Genomic DNA, 22615 nt, shown 5'->3' with positions numbered 1-22615 from the left:
TGAACAAAACAATAAAAATTCTTGTCCTCGTACCCTCTACGCAAGCAGTCGCCAATCCCGACTATCGTTGATGGCATGGACACAACGTGCACCTTTCACCTATTAACTTGGGAGTTAAGAATGCGCATTCAAGAGAGTACTCGGCTTAGCTTCGTGGCGGGCAGAATTTTTACCACTGAGCATGACTGACACTCGAAAACTAAAATGATTAAATGTTCCCCTTCCTTCTTTTCATGAGCGTTAACAAGCAGAGTTGTTGACCCGTGCCTTTTCCCCCAGTGATCAAGGGCGGACAATTGAACTCCGCACTTGGTTCAGAGAGGGCTCGGAGTCCGCTCCCCCTGCCCCCGCCCGCCCCCTCCTTCACTGCAGTTGACTGCTGATTGGTGTTAACCCTGCACCCCTTTTCAGACTAGGAAATACAGAAGTGCTTCCTTTTCAGCTTGTCTCTCTTTATGGGAAAGCTTCGATCAGTCTTCTCTCTGTTTTTGTTTTTTGTTTTCCTTCCTTGCAGGACAATCGCACTATTCCTTAAATTTGTACCTGCAGGTCATGACCCTTTTACTTACCTCTCTGTAGACTTTCCCACTGAACACAGCAAGGAACCTAAAAGTACAGAGCCAGGCTTGGCTCTGTGACCCACGCTGGGCAGTTTACCCTCAAAGAGACCCTCCTTTTTAGCTTCTCCCGATTCTGTTGTATGGATTTGGCCTTAGAGTCAGTCTCCTGGAAAGACACCAAGACTGCTGTGTGAATCTCTAACGGCCGCTGTATAGATGATGGCAGAATACCAAAACAGCTAACTCATCCCACAAGCTTCACTGTTCCAGTAATTAGACAATGTCCCTTGGCCCGGCCGTGGAAGATCTGTCCCTGTAAGGATGGAGATCTCTCCCTCCCTTCTGGTGGTAGGTGGGACAAGAGAATGCCGTCATTTTGATCTAGGTTTATTAGGCGAGAGCAAGAATCAGGAGGAGGAGAACAGCAAACACAGGTAAGCCAGCCTGTGGAGAGCTTGGCCCTGAGATGATCCGTGTCCTCCTTTCCGCTTCCAGAATGGTCTCTGGGCGAGTCACCTGCTGGCGGAGAGGAGCAGGACAAACAGAATGCCAACTCGCAGCTGTCCACCCTGTTTGTTGAGAAACCTCAGACAGGATCAGTGAAAGTTGGTGAGTATCGGCCCAGGAATCCTCCCCCTTTGTACAGATCACAAAATAAATCATTTTAAATTGAGATTTTCAGTAGCCACGAAAACATTCATCACATCCATGTCCTTCCACAATACTTTTATTGCAGGAGATCTTGTACCCCATTTCTCCGTTCCCTAATCCTGATCTTTGTTTCTATGGATCTAGCCCCCCTGTTTATTTATACACATGGAATAATTATACAACGCACGGTCTGTTGCGTTAGGAGTCTCGTGATCAGCATAACATGTTTGAGGTCCACTCTTGTAGTATCGGTAATCCTTTTTATGAGTGAGCAATGATATATTGTACCCAAATGCTACACCATGGATTTTATAACCCCAAAGATGGATGACGGTTATTTTAGTAGCTGTTAGTGAACAGGAGTCCAGCGTCGGAACCCGAGAGCCAATTTGATTGGGTCTAAAAGGTTGGTTCTGCCTCTTGCTAATAGGACAGACTCTTTAGCCTCTTTCCACCTCGGTTCTTCTTGTGTGGAATGAGAATAAATCATGAGGCCTGCCTGCGAAGTACTCTGACCCAGCTCTGAAGACGGGGGCCTGCTGCCGCTGTTAAAGGACTCGCCCCATCAGGGGCTTAGGAGACTCACAAGTCTGTACGTGTGATAGATAAACTATGTCGTGTGTCGCAGGGGCAACTGATCAGACAGATGGAAAAGATTTGAAAATAATTGTTTCAAAAATCTTCATTACATGCTACTTGGTTGTGCTGGATACAGTATACCATACGAATGCATATAAGTGATAGTCTGAAGACAGGACCAGACAAGAGAAGTTAACCAGATAACCACAAAAGCTACGAAGGAACTAAAAAGAGAGCCAAGACAGAGAAGAACTTTGGACCTCCGGGGTATTAAGTCAGCAAATTCTCATGATCAGAATCAGACTTGAGTGTTGACCAGATATTATACAAACAAACACATGCCTAACTATCTCCTAGACTTTCTTCTTTCAGGTTTAGCGTATAAGTAGAAATGTTGGCTCCTTGTATGTTCTTGTAAGACACCGAGACACTGGGCCAGTGGCCAGACTGCTTCTGATGTCCCCAGGGCCTAATCAGTGACTACATAGTCATTTCAAGTCACTTCAAAGAGAGCAGTTTAACATACTCATAGCCCTGTAATTATAGGCATCCCATCATATTGAATAATAAAGATATATATTTCTTTTGTGGGTCTTTTATTCCACATAAATGTAAGTTCACACATACATATTTCTTTCCACCAATATTTTCATTGCTTTTTTTTTTTCTGATTCATAGTTTCCAAATGGGCTGGGATGTGGTTCAATGGCAGAGTACTTATTTAGAATGCACAAGTCCCCAGGGTTCAGATAAATAAATATATATATATATGTGTGTGTGTGTGTGTGTTATCTAAATATGTGTATATAACCATATAATATACAATAGTGTATTATATATAATATATAAATATATGTTACTAAGTAAAAGATATATATATATATATAGAGAGAGAGATCCATACAGACATACATACACATATACATGCTACACAGAAACTTCCAAAGCAGATCAGATGGACGTCCCTAAGACTTCAAGGATACTTATCACAAAGCAGGGCCCCATCCATTGTGCCATCACGACATGGTAAGCCAGGTTCTACACTGTACAGACCTGCACCGACTCCCTTCTGCCCAAAACAAGACAAACGACAGTTTCTAAATCCCAGGTTAAACCCTTTGTGCTTTTCCTAGGCGCCAACATCACCTTCATAGCCAAAGTCAAGGCGGAAGATCTTCTCCGAAAGCCCACGATCAAATGGTTCAAGGGGAAATGGATGGACCTGGCCAGCAAAGCTGGGAAGCACCTGCAGCTAAAGGAGACCTTCGAGAGGCAAACTCGGGTACGGCCTGAACCCTGGCTCACCCCTCCTGTGGGGAGCAGAAAACTGATCCAGGCTGCTCCAGACTGCTGCACATTTATCCCTCCCTAGGGAGTCTGTTCATCCCAGATAACTGAGACAATGACATCAAAGAAAGCATCCCCTCCAAGTCCAGCTTGGTGAACCAACAAATCCACTGGGGTTATCTCTAGGAGCCTGTGTAAGGTGTATTCCTACAGCAGCATGGGAAAATCAGGGGCTACAGCAAGAAAAGCCTCACCCCAGCGTGGGTGATGGTTTCCGGAAGCTGGATCACCCATCTTCAGTGCAACTTAACTGACAGCTAGGCCTGAAGATCGTCCTCTCCTTCAGTAATTCTTTACTGTTTGTGTAACCACGGGGAGGGGCCTTGCGAGTCTCCACACTCCCTCCACGAGGGAAGGTTAAGAAGGCTTCATCTTGTGATTGTCTTATGCTGGTGATTGGCAGTTAGTCTGGTTCGCAATGGCAATGATCAGATCCAGCCCAGAGGAAATAGCCCACACGACACAAGTTTGTTTTGAGAGATTTTAGTCCCTCTGGGTTATCGTTCCTACGTCTGCCCTCTGTTGCAATTATTTCGCTGTGTCTAGACCCTTCTAGACCGAGACCTAGTGGATATAGAGTCTGTTTTCTCTTTACACCAATACTGAGAAATCTGTTAAGTAATTGAAAAGTGAGCACCTGTCTCTGTCACAAAGGTCAGTCCACAGAACGTCTGGATGCTTTTCGTTGCAGATATACACATTCGAGATGCAGATTATCAAGGCCAAGGAGAACTATGCAGGAAATTACCGGTGTGAGGTCACCTACAAGGATAAATTTGACAGCTGTTCCTTTGATCTCGAAGTGCATGGTAAGAGAACCATCTCCCCTGGATAAATGTGGATTTGTACGGGTAGAAAGGGGTGGAGAAGAAATTTGTGTAAGGCTATCAGATTTGTGTGATTTAATTTGCGTTTTGCTTTGTTTTCGAGACAGGGTTTCTCTGTGTAGTCTGACTGTCCTGAAACTCACTCTGTAGACCAGGCTGACCTCAAACTCACAGCGATGCCTCTGCCTCTGCCTCCAGAGTACAGGCATTAAAGACGTGTGCCACCACCGCCTGGCTTGATTTGCTTTTAAGACTCTGTTTTTCTGATTGTGGAGGATTCAGTGAGCCCAATGAACCAGTATTATCTCTTGCTATCATATTCCCTCTGTCTCCCAGAGAATGATATTATTTTTATAATGATTTTATCTGTTGCATGAGGCTGCTTTTCCTCTGAGGATTGGGAATAAGACTCCAAGGACGGCAGGAAGCAGGGATTGAAGGGAGATGCTCTCTTATAGTAACTAAGTCCCCAAATGGAAATTCCCCGCCCATGCGTCCATGTACAGCCCAGAGAAAATACAATACGGATAGATCTTAGGGTACATTGAGGATGGGTGAACTCTCCATTTTTGTAGGAGTGCAGATAGAAAGCCAACTTGCCAGCAGCAGTCATTACCTTAAGATGAGTTCATCCAAATGTGATATGGCCACAAAAAAATTTTTAAAAGCCAATATTGTTTTAAACGTAATTATTGACATGGAATGAAATTGAGTCTTAGGAAGCTTTTGTCTGCAACCTGCTGTTTGTTCTGCATCTGGAGTGATGTCATTGTGTCATGTGCCCTGCACATCGACGTGGGTCCCTCTGGAGCAAGGTAGCCAGGATCACAAAGGCTCCAGAAACCACTTGAGCGTGTGAGTGAAGGGAAACAGTCGTGGCTCGATGCACAGGGAAGGACAGCCATGCCAGGGAACTCCCTTCCTGTACTCAAGCAGTGTTAGGCGAGTCAGAGACTATGAGGAGGTGAACCTTGTTCTTACATTAGGGTGAGCTCTTCCAGGAAGCCGTGTAGATAAGCTATGTGTGGTGCATGCCTCAACCACTCAAGAGACAGCGACAAGAAGACTATGGCAATTGAGGCCAGCCTGGTTTATAGAATAAATTTCAGACCAGACGGTGCTACATAATAAAACTCTGTCTCTAAAAAAGTGAAAATGAAAGAAAGGGAGGGAGGCAGGAGAGGAAGACAAACAGAGAGAGAGAGAGGGAAGGAGGGAGGGAGGGATGAAGGGAGGGAGGGAGGGAGGAAGGGAGGGAGGGAGGGAGGGAGGGAGGAGAGGGGAGGAGAGCAATGCGGACAGCCTGGAAAGGACATGAAGTTCTTATTCCAAGAGATGTAAAGCAGATGTGGAATGATCATGGTCCCTTCACTGTAAGGATTTTGGTACCCAACAAAGCTGCATTACCCGAGCCAGGCATGTCTAAGAGTCTCCTGGGAAACCTTTTCTGAATTCTGATCTTTGGACTTCCCTCCATGATCTAGCAGTTCAAAATCCCTATCAGGAAATATCAAGTTAATGTGTTAAAAAGTTCCTTGTGAACCAGTGAACAGGCAGGTAGAATGACAATTTGCCTTTGAGGTCTTTCTGCTGGCTCTTCATTTAGAGAATAAGAGAGGCTGCCTCAGGAGCTCAGCCCAGGAGGGTAGCCATGTCCCTCCATCTCACGCCTTTCCATCTGGGGAGATTTCCACAGTCCATTAGAGACTGCCTTCTTAACAGCCACTCATTGTGTTGTTCTTTCTTTCCAAAGAATCCACTGGGACTACTCCAAACATTGACATCAGATCTGCCTTCAAGAGAAGGTAATTTCAAGTGGGAATCCAGAAGGCTTGCGTATAACCTGGAGGCGGACCATTTCCCCTCTGTGCTCCATATTCCAAAAAGGCACGGCCCATTCCACTGCCGTCAAACGTATCATGTATTTAAAAGTTGCCATTCTAGAAACGCCATAGGCTTAATACCCAGCCAACCTTATGCTGAAAATTTCTTAGAGCATTCTTGTTAGAGCGGAGCCTCCGTTTTTGAGGTCTCGTGATTGCCTTAGATTATCCATTTTGGGGAGCGGCTTCATCCTTAATTGTGTTGTTTTCCTCCGAATGCCCAAAAGAGAAGCGGAAAGAACACACCTGATACCACACCAGCATAGCCGGAGCTGGAAAGTCTCATTCTATCTCTTTTCGTGATGTGTGGAGCTACTAAACCATGTGCCCCACCCGAAACACAGATAGCTACTTAGTAAAGTGAACCCCACGTCCTGTGGGATGGTCCTAAACGAACAGCCGCCGAATCTGCTGTCATTGAGCTGTAGAAAGGAACGATGTAACCAGACTCCACAGACCATTTTTGTTGAGTAAGGAAAGTTGCCCATGAGTATAAAATATGTGATCCCTTTAGCGTACAGCAATGGTTTTTGACTGATTACACAGACACAACTTCCTGCGTAAACTTTCAAGAAATACAATGTTTAGTGGCTTTTGAAACATATTAGATATTATCCAAATCGCCAATGATAATTTTTATCTTGAAAAGAAACCTCCAAGTGTCAAATCCCATCACTCCCCCCCCCAATCTCATACTTAGCAATTTAGCAATAAAGCGACCTAAATGTGTGCATGGCACACGCAGGGATATCTTAGCATGGGGGGACAGAAGCTCCCGTTCGTATTTTGAAAGAATAGACATGTGTTGACTTTAAAAAGTCCCAGGCCACCTGCTCACAGAAAATGTGAGAACACGTTAGTCGGGTTTCATTTCTTAGGACTTCCATCTTAGGCACCCTGTTTTTAAATCCACATACTCTTTTCTTAGAAACTACAAGTAACACCCGTAAAGCTCAGGAGACAAAAATCTCCACTAGAGAATAAGCATGTAAGTAAATCCGTAGTGCTGCTTACACACCAGCGCTGCAGCTTCTACTCAGGGTAGTAGAGAATCAAGACGGCGGCTGCATGCCTGAGTTAAAGATGCATTTCTCTACTCGGGGAACTCCCGAGAAGCTTACTAAGAGTTAATGAACAACTCAAGATGAAAACTGCACATTTAAAAGGTGCTAACAAGAAAACCAAAGGACTGTGCTACAAAGAGCAGCAGTCTCTTTAAAACAGAGAGAAATGCATCTTCCAGAAAGCTCTACAGGGAGTAGTTCCATTTTTATGCCCTGTTGGTAGCACTTATCTGATTCATCTATTTGTGGGCATAGAGGTTACCTTTGGACATAAGGCCATGCGTGCACTTACATGTGTGACTGGCTACACTTTGTCCTTCAAGCCAATCTCTGCCTTCCGTGGATAACAGAGATCAGCAAAAGTCCTTTGCTTTTCACACAGGTTCCTTTCCAGAGCCCCCAACCAGCAAAAACAAAGCACTTTGTGTTGCTTGGCTTAAGCGCATTTGTGTTATTAGTTTTAACACAAATCCAAGCAGCTTCACCTATGCAGTCTACACTGTGTCTTCTGCAGCCATATGGTAGCACAGGTCCTTATGTCTACTTTTCCACAAGTACATGCCCCGAAAGCTTACAATGTCACTTGTGTGAAAAGAAATTTAGCCCTTGCGTGCCGGTACAAAATTGCATATACATCCTGTGTAGAGTGTTCGTTTGGGGAAGCTCATTGTTGTCTGCATTAAACCCAAATTTGCTTTTCTTTTGTTAATGACAGTGGAGAAGGTCAAGAAGATGCAGGGGAACTTGACTTTAGTGGTCTCCTGAAACGTAGGTGAGAACCAAGAGATGCCATGAGGCACCGTGGCCTGGATCTTTCAGATCCACCCAGAGAAGTCAAGTTTAAGCTGAATGCTTTTCAAAGAGTTGTCATTTCTTACAATACGTTTTGCTCATAGAACATAACAGCCAACTAAACGAGATCAAGAAGGCAACAATCACACACTAATCTGTTGAAGGCAGTTGCTGATGCTTCCTAAACTCTCTACTTATGTGTTTTATGAGTTTTCACGTATTTTCTTAGTTGAGGGTGAGGAAATTTGATAACTGAGACATAAGATGTAAATACCTGGAAACAGCCAAGGCTACATATGATCCTCTTCTGTGATTGGGTAAATACAACTTTTGTTCTACCTTTGATATTTTGACTGAAAATATCAACTTCACATTTTTGGTAGCGGTCTTTGCAATCGACAGATTCACTCTGATATGCTATTTATGACTCAAATTTAAGACATTGATTTGAAGACATGCAGCTATTTCATAAAGTGCTAATGATGAAATATTTTTCCTAAATGTTTTATTATGACACAGCGTTGATTATAAGATACAAACTTATTCCAGAGATGTTTAAAATGCCATCCCCAAGATGCATGTTTTAGAAATAACGAAACACAGTAGTAAACAGAGATAAACAATCATAACTCACACTTCTGTCAGCATACAACCATGCTTCAGGATTTCTGTCCATATATATACAAGTATAAAATAATACAATAGACTATATTACATATGTGTTATTTATACCTATATAAATTTTTTCAAGACATTTTCTATAGCAGAAAAATCAATGAAAAGAAAGTGTTATTTGCCAGAACTATACTTTATCTAACAAATTTGTGAAGAAACAGTAAACCTATTAGTCTTAATAACTTATAATTTTAGCATCAGTTTTTCATTTAGCATTTCAGATTCATTTTAAAAACAATTTGAGTCCCCCTGGTGATATTAAAGAAACATTAGTACAAGGGCTCCTCAAGAATTGTAAATTCTTGAAAGAAACCAGACTTGTGTTTATTTTCTTAGTTTGGTTGGATGGATTTTTCTCCAGTTAATGGAGTGAAGATTTCAATCAGAGCCCTAAACCTTAAGGTTAAAAACAGAAATAGTAATAGGTGTGATTTATTAATTAGTGATAAGTGTTAATCAAGACATGTGGCAACATCAAACACATCTGTTTAATATCCCCATCATTCGCTTAAGTAATATTAATAATTTCCCAGAGTACATTTAAGGGAACAGTACATGAAGTGTCCTTCAGTGAACCTCATTCTCAGGTGAGAATCAACGTCCAGAGACAACACATTGTTTACACAAAGTCACGCCAAATCTCTCCGTTTTTCCTTTCTGGGTCAGTGCCATCCCCGTGACCCCAGGTTACAGAGCTGCAAGTCTGCCCTAGAGCTAACAGTGTCATTTACAAAGTCCATCACGCTGCAGATGACAAGGGAGTTTCTCTTCCTGCAGCACAGGAGGCACCACTGGGAAACACCAGCCGCTTTGTCTGTAGAAAATAAAGCTAGACGACATCCAGGGAAATAAAGCGGGGTCTGACCCCTAGAAAAGGATGAAAAGATATTGATATGAGAATGGGACAGACGTAAAGAAGTAAAATAAGGTAGTAAAACAGAAATAAATGTTTAATATCAACGATCACACTTTTTTTTTTTTTTTTTGGATTTTTCGAGACAGGGTTTCTCCGTAGTTTTTGGTTCCTGTCCTGGAACTAGCTCTTGTAGACCAGGCTGGCCTCAAACTCACAGTGATCCACTTGCCTCTGCCTCCCGAATGCTGGGATTAAAGGCGTGCGCCACCACTGCCCAGCTCGATCACACTTTCTTGACAGTGTGGGATTTCATCCTGTGACTTTGGTGAAAATGTATGTCCCCTCTGAGGTGTGCTTTTCACATGTGTACTTGTGAAAAATAAAAGCTAATAGAACTGTAAAAATTAAATATAAAGACCTGGATCACGGTAGGTAGCAGAAATGCATTTTGGAAGAATGGAACATTTTCTTTTAATGCATTAATCTTCACACAAAGACCACACACGCACACATGTACATAGATGCACATGTACACACACACAAACACTCACACACATACACACACTCACTCACATGAGCACAACCAGAATATGACATGGTAAATTCATATGGATGAAAGGGGAAGAAAAAATAACAGGCTGTTTCTACCAACCATTTGCATGGGGAAGAAAGAGGAATCTTATTACGTAGCTCAAATGACAGGAGAAAAAAGATCTCAGGGAAGAGGGCAGCGACTATGTCTCCAGTTCTCATTTCCTTGCACCCTTAATTAAGGCTTAGCCCCGCGGGACTGTTCACATAAGACTGCGTTCGTGTAACATACGGTACTAACCCACCATATAACTGGAGAAGGCGTGTGTTTCCTACTAAACCATGGGTTGCATGTGTTTTCATTGTGGTAATGACACATGGTTCACCCTTTCTACTCCTCCAGAAGTGTGTGTCAAAATCTCTATCGGAATACATGTCAGAACCAGTGTCCAGGTAGAGAAAAGTCTCCCTTTGCGTATGAAAACCAGCTCATGTCAATATACACTAGATGAATCAAGGCTAATCTTTGGTTCAGTATTTCACTATTGGATTAGACCTTTATATTTAGAAGTCTTGTTCTACATAAAATTTCTATAAATGATTTATGGGTCCCTGGGACCATCGATTTATAGAAATTTTTGCTGTAGATAAAAGCACGGTGGACCCTCTACGGGTATAACGCAGTGATGCAGAGGAATCTAAAAATCTAGATTTCTCCCCTCTCTGGCCTTCAGTTAGCCACACAGACGCAGTGAGCAGCCACCATGGTCCATAAAGATGGGTTCCAGGAGGATTGACAGTACAGAACAGAGCTGTGACCTCACAGCCCAGCACAAGATAAATGCTTCTGTTTGAACTCAGGGCCTCACTGAAGTGACAGGAAAAGAAGAAAAAAGATAATTGATGCTCACATACAGTTTGATAAGGAACACGCCGGAAAGGCATAGCTCATCATATATATGCCAACAGAGGATGCAGAGGTTGATTGGCTGTGAGTCTCTGGGAAACGGTGAGCGTTCTTACTGGCTTCTTCTGGAAGCGTTCACCTCCTGAGACACCTAGTGTGTCTCACTTTTTTTTTCTTTTCTTGTGTCTCTTGTAGCAATTTAAATTAAACATTGGGTGTGTGGCTCAGTTGGAAGAGTACTTATTCATCTGGCAGGAGCAAGGCTGTGGGCTTGATGGACTGGTCCTGGTAGTACACAGCTGTAATCTGGCACTCAGGAGGAGGGCACAAGAGGATCAGAAGTTTAAGGTCATCCTTAACTACATCATAAAGTAAGAGCCAGCCTGGGCTACATAAGTCGTCTTAGAAGCAAACAGAAAACAGAATAAAGTATATAGGCTTTTATATCTTTCAATATTTCCACCATGTGTAATATGAAATATGTAACTTGAAATAGGTATGACATAATTCTTCTTGGTTAAAATACCAGAGGTAACAAAATCTCCAGATTTAACATGATCAAAGTATGAAATAATTCTTAAGTGGCTCTATTTAGGTTTAAATGTAATGAAAATCTTCAGTAGATTGAGGGGACACTCCACAGAAAACATGCACACATGTGTACTTACACGTTTTAGCCGCAATTATTCAAATTTAAAATATTTAGAAAATGAGTTTTTATTACCTTTAATCATGTGTATCTGTGTCTCTGTGATTGAGTGCCAGGTGTGTGGGGGCTGGCCATGGAAGCCAAAAGAGGTATCAGGTCCCTTGGGTCTGGAGCTACAAGCCATTATGAGCTACTCCACATGGGTCCTGAGATCAAACTCAGGTCTTCCGGAAGAGTAGCAAGGAGTCTTAATGACCCCATCCTCTCTACAGCTCCCAGTCTAAAACACTAAAACATGGACTGAAAATGAAGACCGCTTTCAGGCTGCAGGTTTAGTAAATCTGGCAAATCATTAGCAATGTTCTGATTTAAGGATAATTTCAACTTCTGTATGTGAACACGAGTCATATTTTCACTCTGGGAGATGAAAATGATGTTTGTTTGTTTTTGTTGTTGTTTTTTTTTTTTTGAGGCACCGTCTCACTGTGTAGCCCTGGGTGACCCGAAGTTTGCTGTGTAGACCAGGCTGTTCTTAAACGCAGAGATCCACCTGCCTCCCTGAGTGCTGAGATTAAAAGTGTGTGGCACCCTGCCCAACTAGATATATTTTCTTTTTCCTTTGTTAAAAGAGATTTTTAAAGAATTTGGTATGTGAGTATGGCGGCTTGCAGAGGCTAGAAGAGGGTGCTGGATTCCTTAGAGCCAGGGTGACGGGCAGTTGTGAGTTTTTCAGTTTAGATGCTTGGGAACCGGACTTAGCTTTTATGCAAGAGCACTGTGTGCTCTTGAGTGCAGAGCGGTCTCTCCATCCCCTACACAGATTCCTTAATGGGACTGGCTAGGCGGTGCCCTTAAGATGGCAGACCAAAGACTTCTGCTCTTCTGCTCTCTAGAGTAGCTTCACTCTCTACATTGGGCAGGAAGACACGACAGTGTGAGATGGAAAGATCTTTAGACATTATCCTCACCTGGGCTCCCCCAAGCTCTACATGGCTGTTGTCATTTCGTCTCAGGACACATACGACTTTAACGAGGAAATTCTGAGATAGGTGTGATTGCCACGGCAAAGCCATGTGACCCATTGTTCGAGTCACTATTTTCACCGTAATCTCTCCAATTAGTGACCAATTTCCCATAAAACCACATTCAAACCTGTGCTATTCACAGTAAGAATCCCTGTAACTTTTTAAAACTAACCTAATAAAAAGCTAGTTAACCTTAAACAAAATAACCAGGACTATTAGCCAGGGGAGAAAATCAGTTTAAATTATGTCTTTCATTTATACTAAACTCACTCACTAAAAAGTTCATGTGTCAGTTTTGGTTTCATTTTGTGAGTTTGAAATAAGGGCAAGACATATATTTTAATCTCTCTCTCTTTTTTTTTTTTCTTTTTTTTGAGACAGGATCTTACTTGTATCACAGCTTAGCCTGTGAAGACCAGGCTGGCCTCAAACTCACCAAGCCCCGCCTGCCTCTGCCTCCCGAGTGCTGACACATATAACATATGACACACAGAGGAGTTCATGGCTGCGCCAACGGCTGTGTCATCATTATAAGGGCGGTGTTGTCATATACTGCTTCATGTGTTCCACACGTGCTTTGTCCGTGATCAGGATGTGGGGTCATAGTACCCTGTTGCTTGTTCATGGAATCTTAAGCCATTTCTTTGACAGCTTACCATTAAGCTGTCTATAACCCAAGCCTATTCTCGCTCTTAAAAAAAATTCAAGATGATGTGTTAAGATGAGGTGCAACAGAATATTTTTTTGCCTCATTGTTCTTTTTCCTCTCAGCTTAGAAAAACAATTTTCTTTTAAAATGCATCTTAATCCACACTAATATGAAAAACAAGGAAAAACCCTTTATGATTTTTTCAGTTTTTTAATGTAAAAAATAATAAAATAATGCACATGTTTATTAACATGACAAAAACAAAGTCTGGAAAAATCCACAGGTTTGAAATACTGTCTGGATTATGTTTACATCAATATATGTAGAAAGGCATTTTTTTTCACTCACAGACCAATTTAAAATATTAATTCTTCATCTGCTTTTCAAACTGAATCTACTACCTGCGTGTGAGGTGGAATCTGTTTTTAAGGTTTTGCAAGTCTCACCTTCCACCGCTTCTCGGCCTTTTGGCCAAGATTAGATGCGATCAGACTTAAAAACTGAAAGAAAAATATCTCAGGGTTTGTTCTGACATCTCTACCAGCCTCCATTTGTGATTTGAAGTTGGAAAAGAAAAGTTCAAAGCGTACATATTTGACCCCGAGCGTCACTAAGTGGGATCGTACCCCACATTCCGGGTCTTTGGGGGCAGGACAGGTTCTAACCTAGGCGACCATTCTTCCGGGCTAGGGAGGTGAAGCAGCAGGAGGAAGAGCCAGAGATAGATGTGTGGGAGCTGCTGAAGAATGCCAACCCCAATGAGTACGAGAAGATCGCTTTCCAGTACGGCATCACTGACCTGCGTGGCATGCTCAAGCGGCTCAAGCGCATGCGTAGGGTGGAGAAGAAGAGCGCAGGTGAGCACACCAGGTCTGCGGCAGGGCCTGCAGGGGTTCAGAGTTCTTTCAATTCACTTTGGCTTCAGGTGGAGGAGTGCCTTGGTAGTGGTGTGGCTCCTCGTGGCTTATGGTCAGCACCTTTGCAGTACCACCGATGCCACACAAGGAAGCGGAGGACACCCCATGGCCTCCAGGAACCTCTCTGAGGTCCCCATTTATTCAGGCTCATTTCTTCCCCTCTCTGCAGCTCTTGATTCTTCCTCAGAGTTCGCCCCTCACATCCAGTAAGGTTTCCCGGGTGGGTTTACTCGGCTATGGTTCGAGACATAAAGTTGGGACGGAGAAGGCATGCATTTCAAGTTGGCCCTAGCGCCTCCAGTTTTTCTGCTCTGGACTATTGTCAGGTTCCAGTTGTGGAATATTGTTTCCCTTCATGTTCAGGTGACCCTACATAGAACCCCTGCGACCCCTTTCGAAAGGCTGGCCTTTCTAAACGCTGAGTTCTAAATCCATGTGCTAGGGAACCAGCTGGAAATCTGATAGTCGTTTTTTATCTTTTTAAAATAAGGGAAAGTGAGCCAGCATAGGCCAGTGAGATGGCTCAGCGAGTAATGATGTTTGCTGCCAAATCTAACCACTTTAACCAGGCACGCACATGGTGGGAGGCAAGAACAGACTCCTCACTGTGTCTTCTGACACCAACCCTCCATATGCATGCAGGCGCATACAAAATAAACTAATGTAATTTAAAATTAGTAGTAGCGCTATTTTTTCCCTGATGCCTTTTTAAAAAACACATGAATTGTCTTTCAATTTTAAGCCATCTTATTGTATACATGCTAGCATAACTCTGAAATACAAGGGGTAATGGGTCAGCTTCCAAATTATTCTTCCCTGAGACTTTTTTTTAAACATGTTCTTAGATTTCTCATGGACCCATTAACTATTTAAATCGATTCCCTGCGTGCATGCACATGGTCATTTTGTTTGTTTGTTCGTTTCTATCTACAGCCTTTGCAAAGATTCTCGATCCTGCCTATCAGGTGGATAAGGGAGGCAGAGTGAGGTTTGTGGTAGAGCTGGCAGATCCAAAGCTGGAGGTGAAGTGGTTTAAAAACGGTCAGGAAATTCGACCCAGCACCAAGTAAGTGGGCTTCAAAGGACTCGATGAAAATATAAATGAACAGCAGTTTGGCTTAACTTTGAGAGACTGAAGGGATCTTTTAAGCGTCTGTTTTTCTATATGTTCTATAATGTAAAATTGTACAGAGGGAGAAGAGTCGCTTTTCGTTGAGTTTCAAGTTCTGAAAGTCATGGCACTGTGTAAAATAAACTCATGTTTTCTGAGGCTATTTCAAGCAAGTCACAATTATTTTGTGTCACTACACATTAAATGTCATTATCTAACTTCTCTCTATAATGAAACTTAGAAATATTTGAAATATACAGTTGAGATGCCAGATGAAAATCGCATCTCATAACCAGAAGTTTTGGGGTTTGTTTTTTTTTTTTTCCCCAAAATAACATGAGTATTTGATAGTGGTCAAACATCTTCTATTTGGGTGCTGCCGGGAGCAGCCACAGCATTATCTAAACAAAAAAGTGTGATGTTAAAGTAATAAAACTCAGGCCAGATGGTGGTGGCGCATGCCTTTAATCCCAGCACTCGGGAGAGGCAGGCAGATCTCTGTGAGTTCGAGGCCAGCCTGGTCTACAAGAGCTAGTTCCAGGACAGGAACCAAAGCTACAGAGAAACCCTGTCTTGAAAAACAAAACAAAACAAAAAGATCATGAAACTCGGACCTAAGCCCGTGTTTTATTATGTGTCATCCCTCTTCCAGGGAAGGAGTAGTTGAACTGATCTCTGATGGTATCTCGAGTCTGCCATGAAACCACTTCATAGCAATCTTCCTCGGCCTGGGAGATTTTCAGCCCTTGCATATTGTTTTAATAAGTGCCTCATGTAAATCGACACAGACTTTAATCCCAGAAACCTGTCATGTCTGAAGTACAATGACACGGTTTCCAGCTTCTCTGTGGGCTCATGCCTAACAGAATGACTTTGAGATAGTATTTATACCCGGTGCAAAAGTCTCTTGAAAACAGCCTTGATTCACCCAGAAGTAGTTTTCCTAGGTCAGCGTTACTAGAAAACATTGATATGTTTTGTTATTGAAGTCTTCGATTTGAGGTATTTCCTCACTTTGTTTTTTTGATCAGCTATAGAATACGCTCGTGTGCTCCTTCATAGTCAACATAATCAATTAGAGTGTTTTCTCTTCCTGACTTCTAGTGTTCTGTTCCTGAACTTTCTTTTGAAAATGGATTTGATGTGTATTGGTGTTTCACCTCGCGTGTATGTCCATGTCCCATTTGTGTCTGTGGAGGCCAGAGGCTGAGTTACAGACAGTTGTGAGCTGCCACATGGGCACTGGGACTCAAACCCAGGTCCTCTGGAAGAACAGTCAGTGCTCTTAACTGCTGAGCCATCTCTCCAGCCTGGCAAATGATTTCTTAGTAGAGAGTAACTGTGGTACAATAGGCCCAGGGGTTAAGCTCACTTAAGAAACTATATTTACTGCTGATCTTATCAAGTAAGATAAGTTATTGCTTACATTGTACAATCATTTATCCGTCCAAGAAAAAATATCCTGTGTCTGCAGGTTAAACAATGAGCAAGGCAAAGGATCTGCCACTTTTGTAACATACATAATTAATACAGAATCATTTGAAGGATGTACAGTTAAAAATCTCACTAACACACTCAACCAACTCTATCTTCCAAGAGTGGGTTAACAAATTAACTGTATGAGAATTTGTTTATATTTGTAATAAAGACTTATATGAAAGAAGAGAATAAATTCAATAGTATGTATAAGCACACATGTTTTCCATGTATCATAAACATAGAAAATGAGCTTTTGTTTGACATTAATTGGACATGTAAATCATAGCTTTATTCTCGACTCTCAAGTATTAACAAATGATAAGCCAAATCTGCTAATAAAGTAAAGAAAATCCAGGTCACAAACCCTGCCTCCCTCCTGTTTGAAACAGATACATCTTTGAACACAAAGGAAACGAGAGAATCATGTTTATTAATAACTGCTCGCTGACAGATGATTCGGAATACTACGTGACAGCTGGGGACGAGAAGTGTTCCACCGAGCTCTTCGTGAGAGGTAAAGGGAGAATGGTCTTCCTGCATTAACCAGGGGCAAGGGTTCTCCTCCCAGGGACACTGATCCGAGCGACAGGCAAGGTGGCCGCTATAGCCCAGAGCAGAAGCAGTGACTCCTGCAGGAACGTGCAGCTTGCCTATTCGGTTAGCTCAGTACTGAGTCCTAATTCACCCACTGATTTGTTGAAGAGCAGCTGAGGGGAGAGAAAAGCTGTAAGGTGAAACTACCTCGTGCTTTCAACGTAAGCCCAGCACTGTTCAGCTAGATGGATATTTCAGGGGCAGCCTCTGAAACCCACCATCTTGGCCCCTGCGCTGAATACATGAAGGCAGCTAGGTTAGGAGGAGGGCATCGCCCACTGGTGTCCAAAGAGCAGCATTTGGTAACCCTGGTGAAAAGCTGTGGGAGGCAAAGAATGTCAGGTTGACCTTATTTTCTCTCTGAAGCCCTCTGGCTACATATAACTCTATTCTCTATCCTTGGTCGAGAGCCAGAATCCAAACCTGATTATACACTCTGTCAACTGCTGTATCTGCCATCTGGTACCTTACTTGATGAAGGCAGGAAGTTTGCTGTGCATTTTATGTGCTTTTCAGAACAATAATCCATTGGATTTGAATGGTTCTGAAACAACTGGGGGGAGCTGATCCAGCGGTGACAGCTGTTTGCTTTGCCACAGACAGACAGACAGACAGACAGACAGACAGAGATTCTCACCTCCGATTTACGCCCCACAATTGATATTTCTTTCCCATGCTGGGTTTTCCCCTGTGAACAGACTGTGGCTCAAGACACAGGCTCTGGCTGTTTAATGATTTTGATTTCCCCTCTTCCAACCAGAGCCTCCGATTATGCTGACTAAGCAGCTGGAAGACACGAACGCCTACTGTGGGGAGACAGTGGAGCTGGAAGTTGAGGTTTCGGAAGATGACGCCAATGTCAAATGGTAAAATCGCTTTGTGGATGCCTGCCTGTGTCTGATAGACCAAGTAGCTTCATGACCAATAGAATGCAACATGGGACCGTCTTCTCCTAAACATGAGAACAATCTCAGCCTCTTCTGTATGGGCAGAGATGATAACCCAAACCCTACCATGAGCTGAAAAGCCAACTCCTAGAGATCTGTCTGAGCAGAGACGAAGGGAGGCGGGTACTTACTGGGAAATGGATCACGCAGGTTACCCAAGAGTTTTGACTGGAAATAGCGTGGGTGTTCTTCAACTTTGTAGCCATCCTAACCAGCAACTTACATGAAAAATATAATGTGCCTATCTTCCATTTCAATCCTCACTGTCTCTGGAAAGGTAACCCAGGAGGACAGCATTCACCTAGCACGCTCAAGGCCCCAGACCCCAGCCCTATCGCCCAAGAATTCATTTTTCACCACTTTATGTTTTCTCTTCCTTAGAAAAATACGGTAGGATGAAAATCACCAACTCCTTTCGATAATTTAAAAGAGCCAGGGGATGTGGTTTTAATGGTGATGCATAGTTAACCTGGTTCCAGGTCCTCAGTTTGACCATTTGCAACACATACATGAACAAACAAATAAAAACAAAAATGTGAGGTGACGGGGAAGGAAGGGTCTTTTAGTGTATGTTCCCCGAGAGTTATTAGCGCAAAATTAAAAACTAGAAGATTGAAGATTGTAGGATGAAATGTGATGTTGAGAGGAATACAGTAAATTACAGCACAGGAATCAGCAGTCACGAGCGTGGAAAAGATTGTTAGTACTGATCTGGAATATGGATAACTTAAAAATGTGTTGTGAGTCCGAAAGTGAGGCTGAATTTATTCTCAGCACCCACCTCTGACTGAATGAGAAGAGATGCTCCATGCTCTTTTGTTTGTCTACTCGTTGTTTTTGGTTTTTTTGGAGGCAGTGTTTCTCTGTGTAGCTTTGGATCCTGTCCTGTCCTGAAACTCACTCTGTAAACCAGGCTGGCCTTGAATTCACAGGGATCTGCCTGCCTCTGCCTCCCTGAGTGCTGGAATTAAGGGTGTGCAGCACCACCACCCAGTGCGCATGTTCTTTTAATGTGATTTTGTACAAAATACTTGACTAGTGGACCTAATTTTTGTTCTTTAGTGAATCCTTCCTGTGTGTCTGGGATAGGTTAGGAACCTCGGAAGACAGTGGGATAAAACAATAAGCAAACATTTCCAGAAATTTATTTTTTTCATTTTTTACATATATATAATATACATATGTATAATTAGTTTGATCATATCTCCCATTACCCTCCCTTATTCCCTTCTTCTTCCCACTGAACCTCTCTTCCTCCCTTTACCTCCATGCACACTCAGGTTTAAGAATGGTGAAGAAATCTTCCCGGGTCCAAAGTCAAGATACAAAGTTAAAGTTGAGGGCAAGAAACACACTTTGATCATAGAAGGTGCGACAAAGGTGGACACCGCAGAGTACTCAGCCATGACGACCGGGGGACAATCATCTGCCAAACTAAGTGTTGACTGTAAGTAAGACTTCTCGGATGTCTCCTAAATCAATGCGAGATTGTGTTTATTAACTCAGCTTTAGGAAAGTTTCAATCTGCTCTGTAGCACGTTTAATGAAAACCCAGAGGCAGATATTGGGGTTCACCCTGAAGGTCAGAAAAGTAAAACAGCCAGTCACTGGCTCTTACCTCTACCTCAGTCCAAAATGGCGATCCTGCCTCCAGGCATTTTAGAATGAGACTGTGTCTGAGGGCTGTCTCCTCCCATTTATAATCCTCTCTAGGGCTGGGATTAAAGGTGTGCACCACTGGGTTTAAAGGCCTACACTACACGGTTTCTATGGCAAACTAGCGTGGCTACTGGGATTAAAGGTGTGCGTCACCACTGCCTGGTCTGTACAGCTGATCAGGGCGGCTGTTTTACTCTCTGATCTTCAGCAAGCTTTATTTATTAAACTACGGATGGAATGCTGCTACACTATTTGACCTTTTACTCATGGCATTTTAAGATACGCAGAATTGGACTCTTGTTGCGTGTCCTATCAAGTCTCTTAGAAAGGGATCAACTACTTGATTTAATAGTAGTGTACCAATTCTGGGAAGAAAGAATAAAATCACCTACCAGAAAACTTACCTAGAAAGTCTTCAGTGCCAGACTATAAAGGCAGACAGTAAATATGCCCAATGCTGATGCCGTTGGCATTACTATTTCTTGCTATCTGGTCATTAAATATTCAACACTTAGCACACAACTTGTAATTGCACTTGGTGTGAGAAGAAAGTTGCTTAAACCAAGGGAGCCATTGAGGGCTCTCAGCTGAGGAGCGTCATGTGCTCCTGCTGGGCTCGCACAGCATCAGAGAGCTCTCTTGATCATGCCCAAAGACTCTTTTAAAGTAGCCATTTCTCAATAGCAATCTAGTTCCAGCTCCACAAAAATTAAAATAGCCGAATGTCCCGATGGTCAATCGCACGCAAAGAGCAGACATCTTTCTTCCTTACTCCTCTGCTGGTCCAGAAGAAACAATCTCAACATCTCCATATGATTCATGGAATTGTGGCCATTTTAGGTTAATATCACAATGTGTGTTGACCACGGGCAGACTTTGACCTGACCTTTGTATCCACTCAAAGTAATTATAGTCAGTTCTGCCTTTGTGTATTATTTTTAAAAATCATTACACTATGCAAATTCATGTGATAATAACCACGAGGTTTATGGAATAAGTAAGATTTGAGGCATTCCACTAGTGACCTGTTAAATACAGTGAAGGGCAGAGAGACAGTTCTGTGGTTAGAAGCATGCGCTGCTCTTGCAGAGGCTCCAAGTTCAGTTCTCAGAGCCTACATGGCTCCTCACTATGTGTGTAGCTCCAGTTCCAAGGGATTCAGTGCCCTCTCTGGTCTACTTGAGCACCAGGCATGCATACAAAGTGTGTATATACATACATTCAAGTGAACACTCATAAAATAAAGGCAAACAAGTCTTTAGAAAATAAAAAGATAAGCTGGGCGGTGGTGGTACACGCCTTGGGAGGCAGAGGCAGGTAGATCTGTGAGTTCGAGGCCAGCCTGGTCTAAAGAGCGAGTGCCAGGATAGGCCCCAAAGCTGCACACAGAAACACTGTCTCAAACAATAAAAGATAAAGATCTCATTCCAAAGGAAAAAAAAGTGTCACAGTTTTTCTCCCATTAAGTTGTTGGTCAATACAGTACTTAGCCTTAACCTTGAAAGGGACCAGAGATTTCCTTGTGGGTGTGGCCCTGGAATGCCTCGCGAAGTAGCATGAGGATTATCTGAAATCAAGTAAACAGTTGTAAACTTAGGTGTGAATGGATGTGGCTCCTATCTTATGGGCGAACAACCATCATGATGGCTATCTGAGGTGATGGACTTGTGCTACGCTCGGTTCTGTCCAGTTCCATCAACGACACTGGGAAAACGTGTCCTCTCCAGAGCGTGGGTGGCAGCCAGATCTGACAAGACCCTGTGAAATACCGCCACGCGGGCTGGTCTGGAGCCCGGTTGTGGGTCCATCACGCTCTCTATTTCTGCAGTGAGGCCCCTCAAAATCACAACGCCGCTGACCGATCAGACTGTCAAACTTGGGAAAGAGGTGTGCTTGAAGTGTGAAATCTCCGAAAACGTGCCGGGAAAATGGACGAAAAATGGGCTGCCTGTCCAGGAGAGCGACCGTGTGAAGGTCATGCACAAAGGAAGGTGAGCAAGCCGGTTGGGCCGTCCGTCAGGAGTTGGCCACATTCACTTTTCCTACTCCCCAAGTTCCATATTCGTGGGCTCTTTCTTTGGGGAGTAGGGAGACGACTTATTCATGGTCTGGTAAGAACCGGCGACTGCTTTGCTGTATACCCACCCCATCCTGCTTGAGATCCTCTGCCTGTACCTCATGCTATGGCATACCATCCCAAACCTGCCAACGGCACCATCTGAACGTGTGGCTAGAGGAATGACTGAGGACCTGACCAATTATCAGCTGGCTCTAATGTTCCTTAAGACAGATAGGAGACCACTGGTTTGGGTTGAATTTCTGCCCCGGGCCCGGCAGACCAAATAAGCATGGAGGTACCCATGCGGAAGTTCCACCCTGCCTTGCCCAAACCAACTTGTTTATCTGAGTTTGCAGAAATTGAGATAACGAGGACTGATACCAAACCCTAGAACTGGACTCGTGGAGTTGGCATGAGGAGGGAGTTCCCTCTGCTTGGGAAGAACCTGTGCTGTGCTATCTGATGCTGCTCCCCCACCCTTTGTCTATAATATCAGCTTCCTCTCTTCAGTTTCTTGGAGCACTCATTCTGCTTTATGGAGTTTATTGCCTAATTCCAAAATGCAAATAAATGTCAATTAAGATCCTTATACCATGGGACTGGAGAGATGCTTCCATGGTTAAGAGCACTGGCTGCTCTTTTAGAGGACCAGAGTTCAATTCCCAGCACCTACATGGTAGCTCACAACGTCTTAATTCTAGTTTCAAGATCTCTTCTGACCTTCACAGGCCCTGCATGCACTCAGTACATATATATACTTGCAAGCAAAACACCCATACACATAAAATAAAAATAAATCTTTTCTTGTTTGTTTGGCTTTTTTTTTTTTTTTTTTTTTGAGACAGGATTTCTCT

The 22615-nt window shown here is 43.1% G+C and overlaps 1 protein-coding gene across 5 annotated transcripts in view; it reads left to right on the top strand.

The window, feature by feature from the left end:
• Positions 1 to 22615, top strand: part of Mybpc1 (myosin binding protein C1) — a 78287-nt gene that overhangs the window by 28625 nt on the left and 27047 nt on the right. For all 5 annotated transcript variants that reach the window (XM_057757576.1, XM_057757573.1, XM_057757575.1 and 2 more), the window contains 11 exons: positions 1056 to 1169; positions 2924 to 3072; positions 3829 to 3946; positions 5718 to 5769; positions 7627 to 7683; positions 13686 to 13852; positions 14846 to 14978; positions 16892 to 17016; positions 17857 to 17962; positions 19324 to 19490; positions 21531 to 21693. In XM_057757576.1, coding sequence (XP_057613559.1) covers positions 1056 to 1169; positions 2924 to 3072; positions 3829 to 3946; positions 5718 to 5769; positions 7627 to 7683; positions 13686 to 13852; positions 14846 to 14978; positions 16892 to 17016; positions 17857 to 17962; positions 19324 to 19490; positions 21531 to 21693 — 1351 coding nt within the window. The remainder of the gene's footprint in view (positions 1 to 1055; positions 1170 to 2923; positions 3073 to 3828; positions 3947 to 5717; positions 5770 to 7626; positions 7684 to 13685; positions 13853 to 14845; positions 14979 to 16891; positions 17017 to 17856; positions 17963 to 19323; positions 19491 to 21530; positions 21694 to 22615) is intronic.

Source organism: Chionomys nivalis, chromosome 25, assembly GCF_950005125.1.
Source record: "Chionomys nivalis chromosome 25, mChiNiv1.1, whole genome shotgun sequence".
Lineage (NCBI taxonomy): Eukaryota > Metazoa > Chordata > Mammalia > Rodentia > Cricetidae > Chionomys > Chionomys nivalis.
This window is presented reverse-complemented; position numbering and strand designations above follow the sequence as displayed.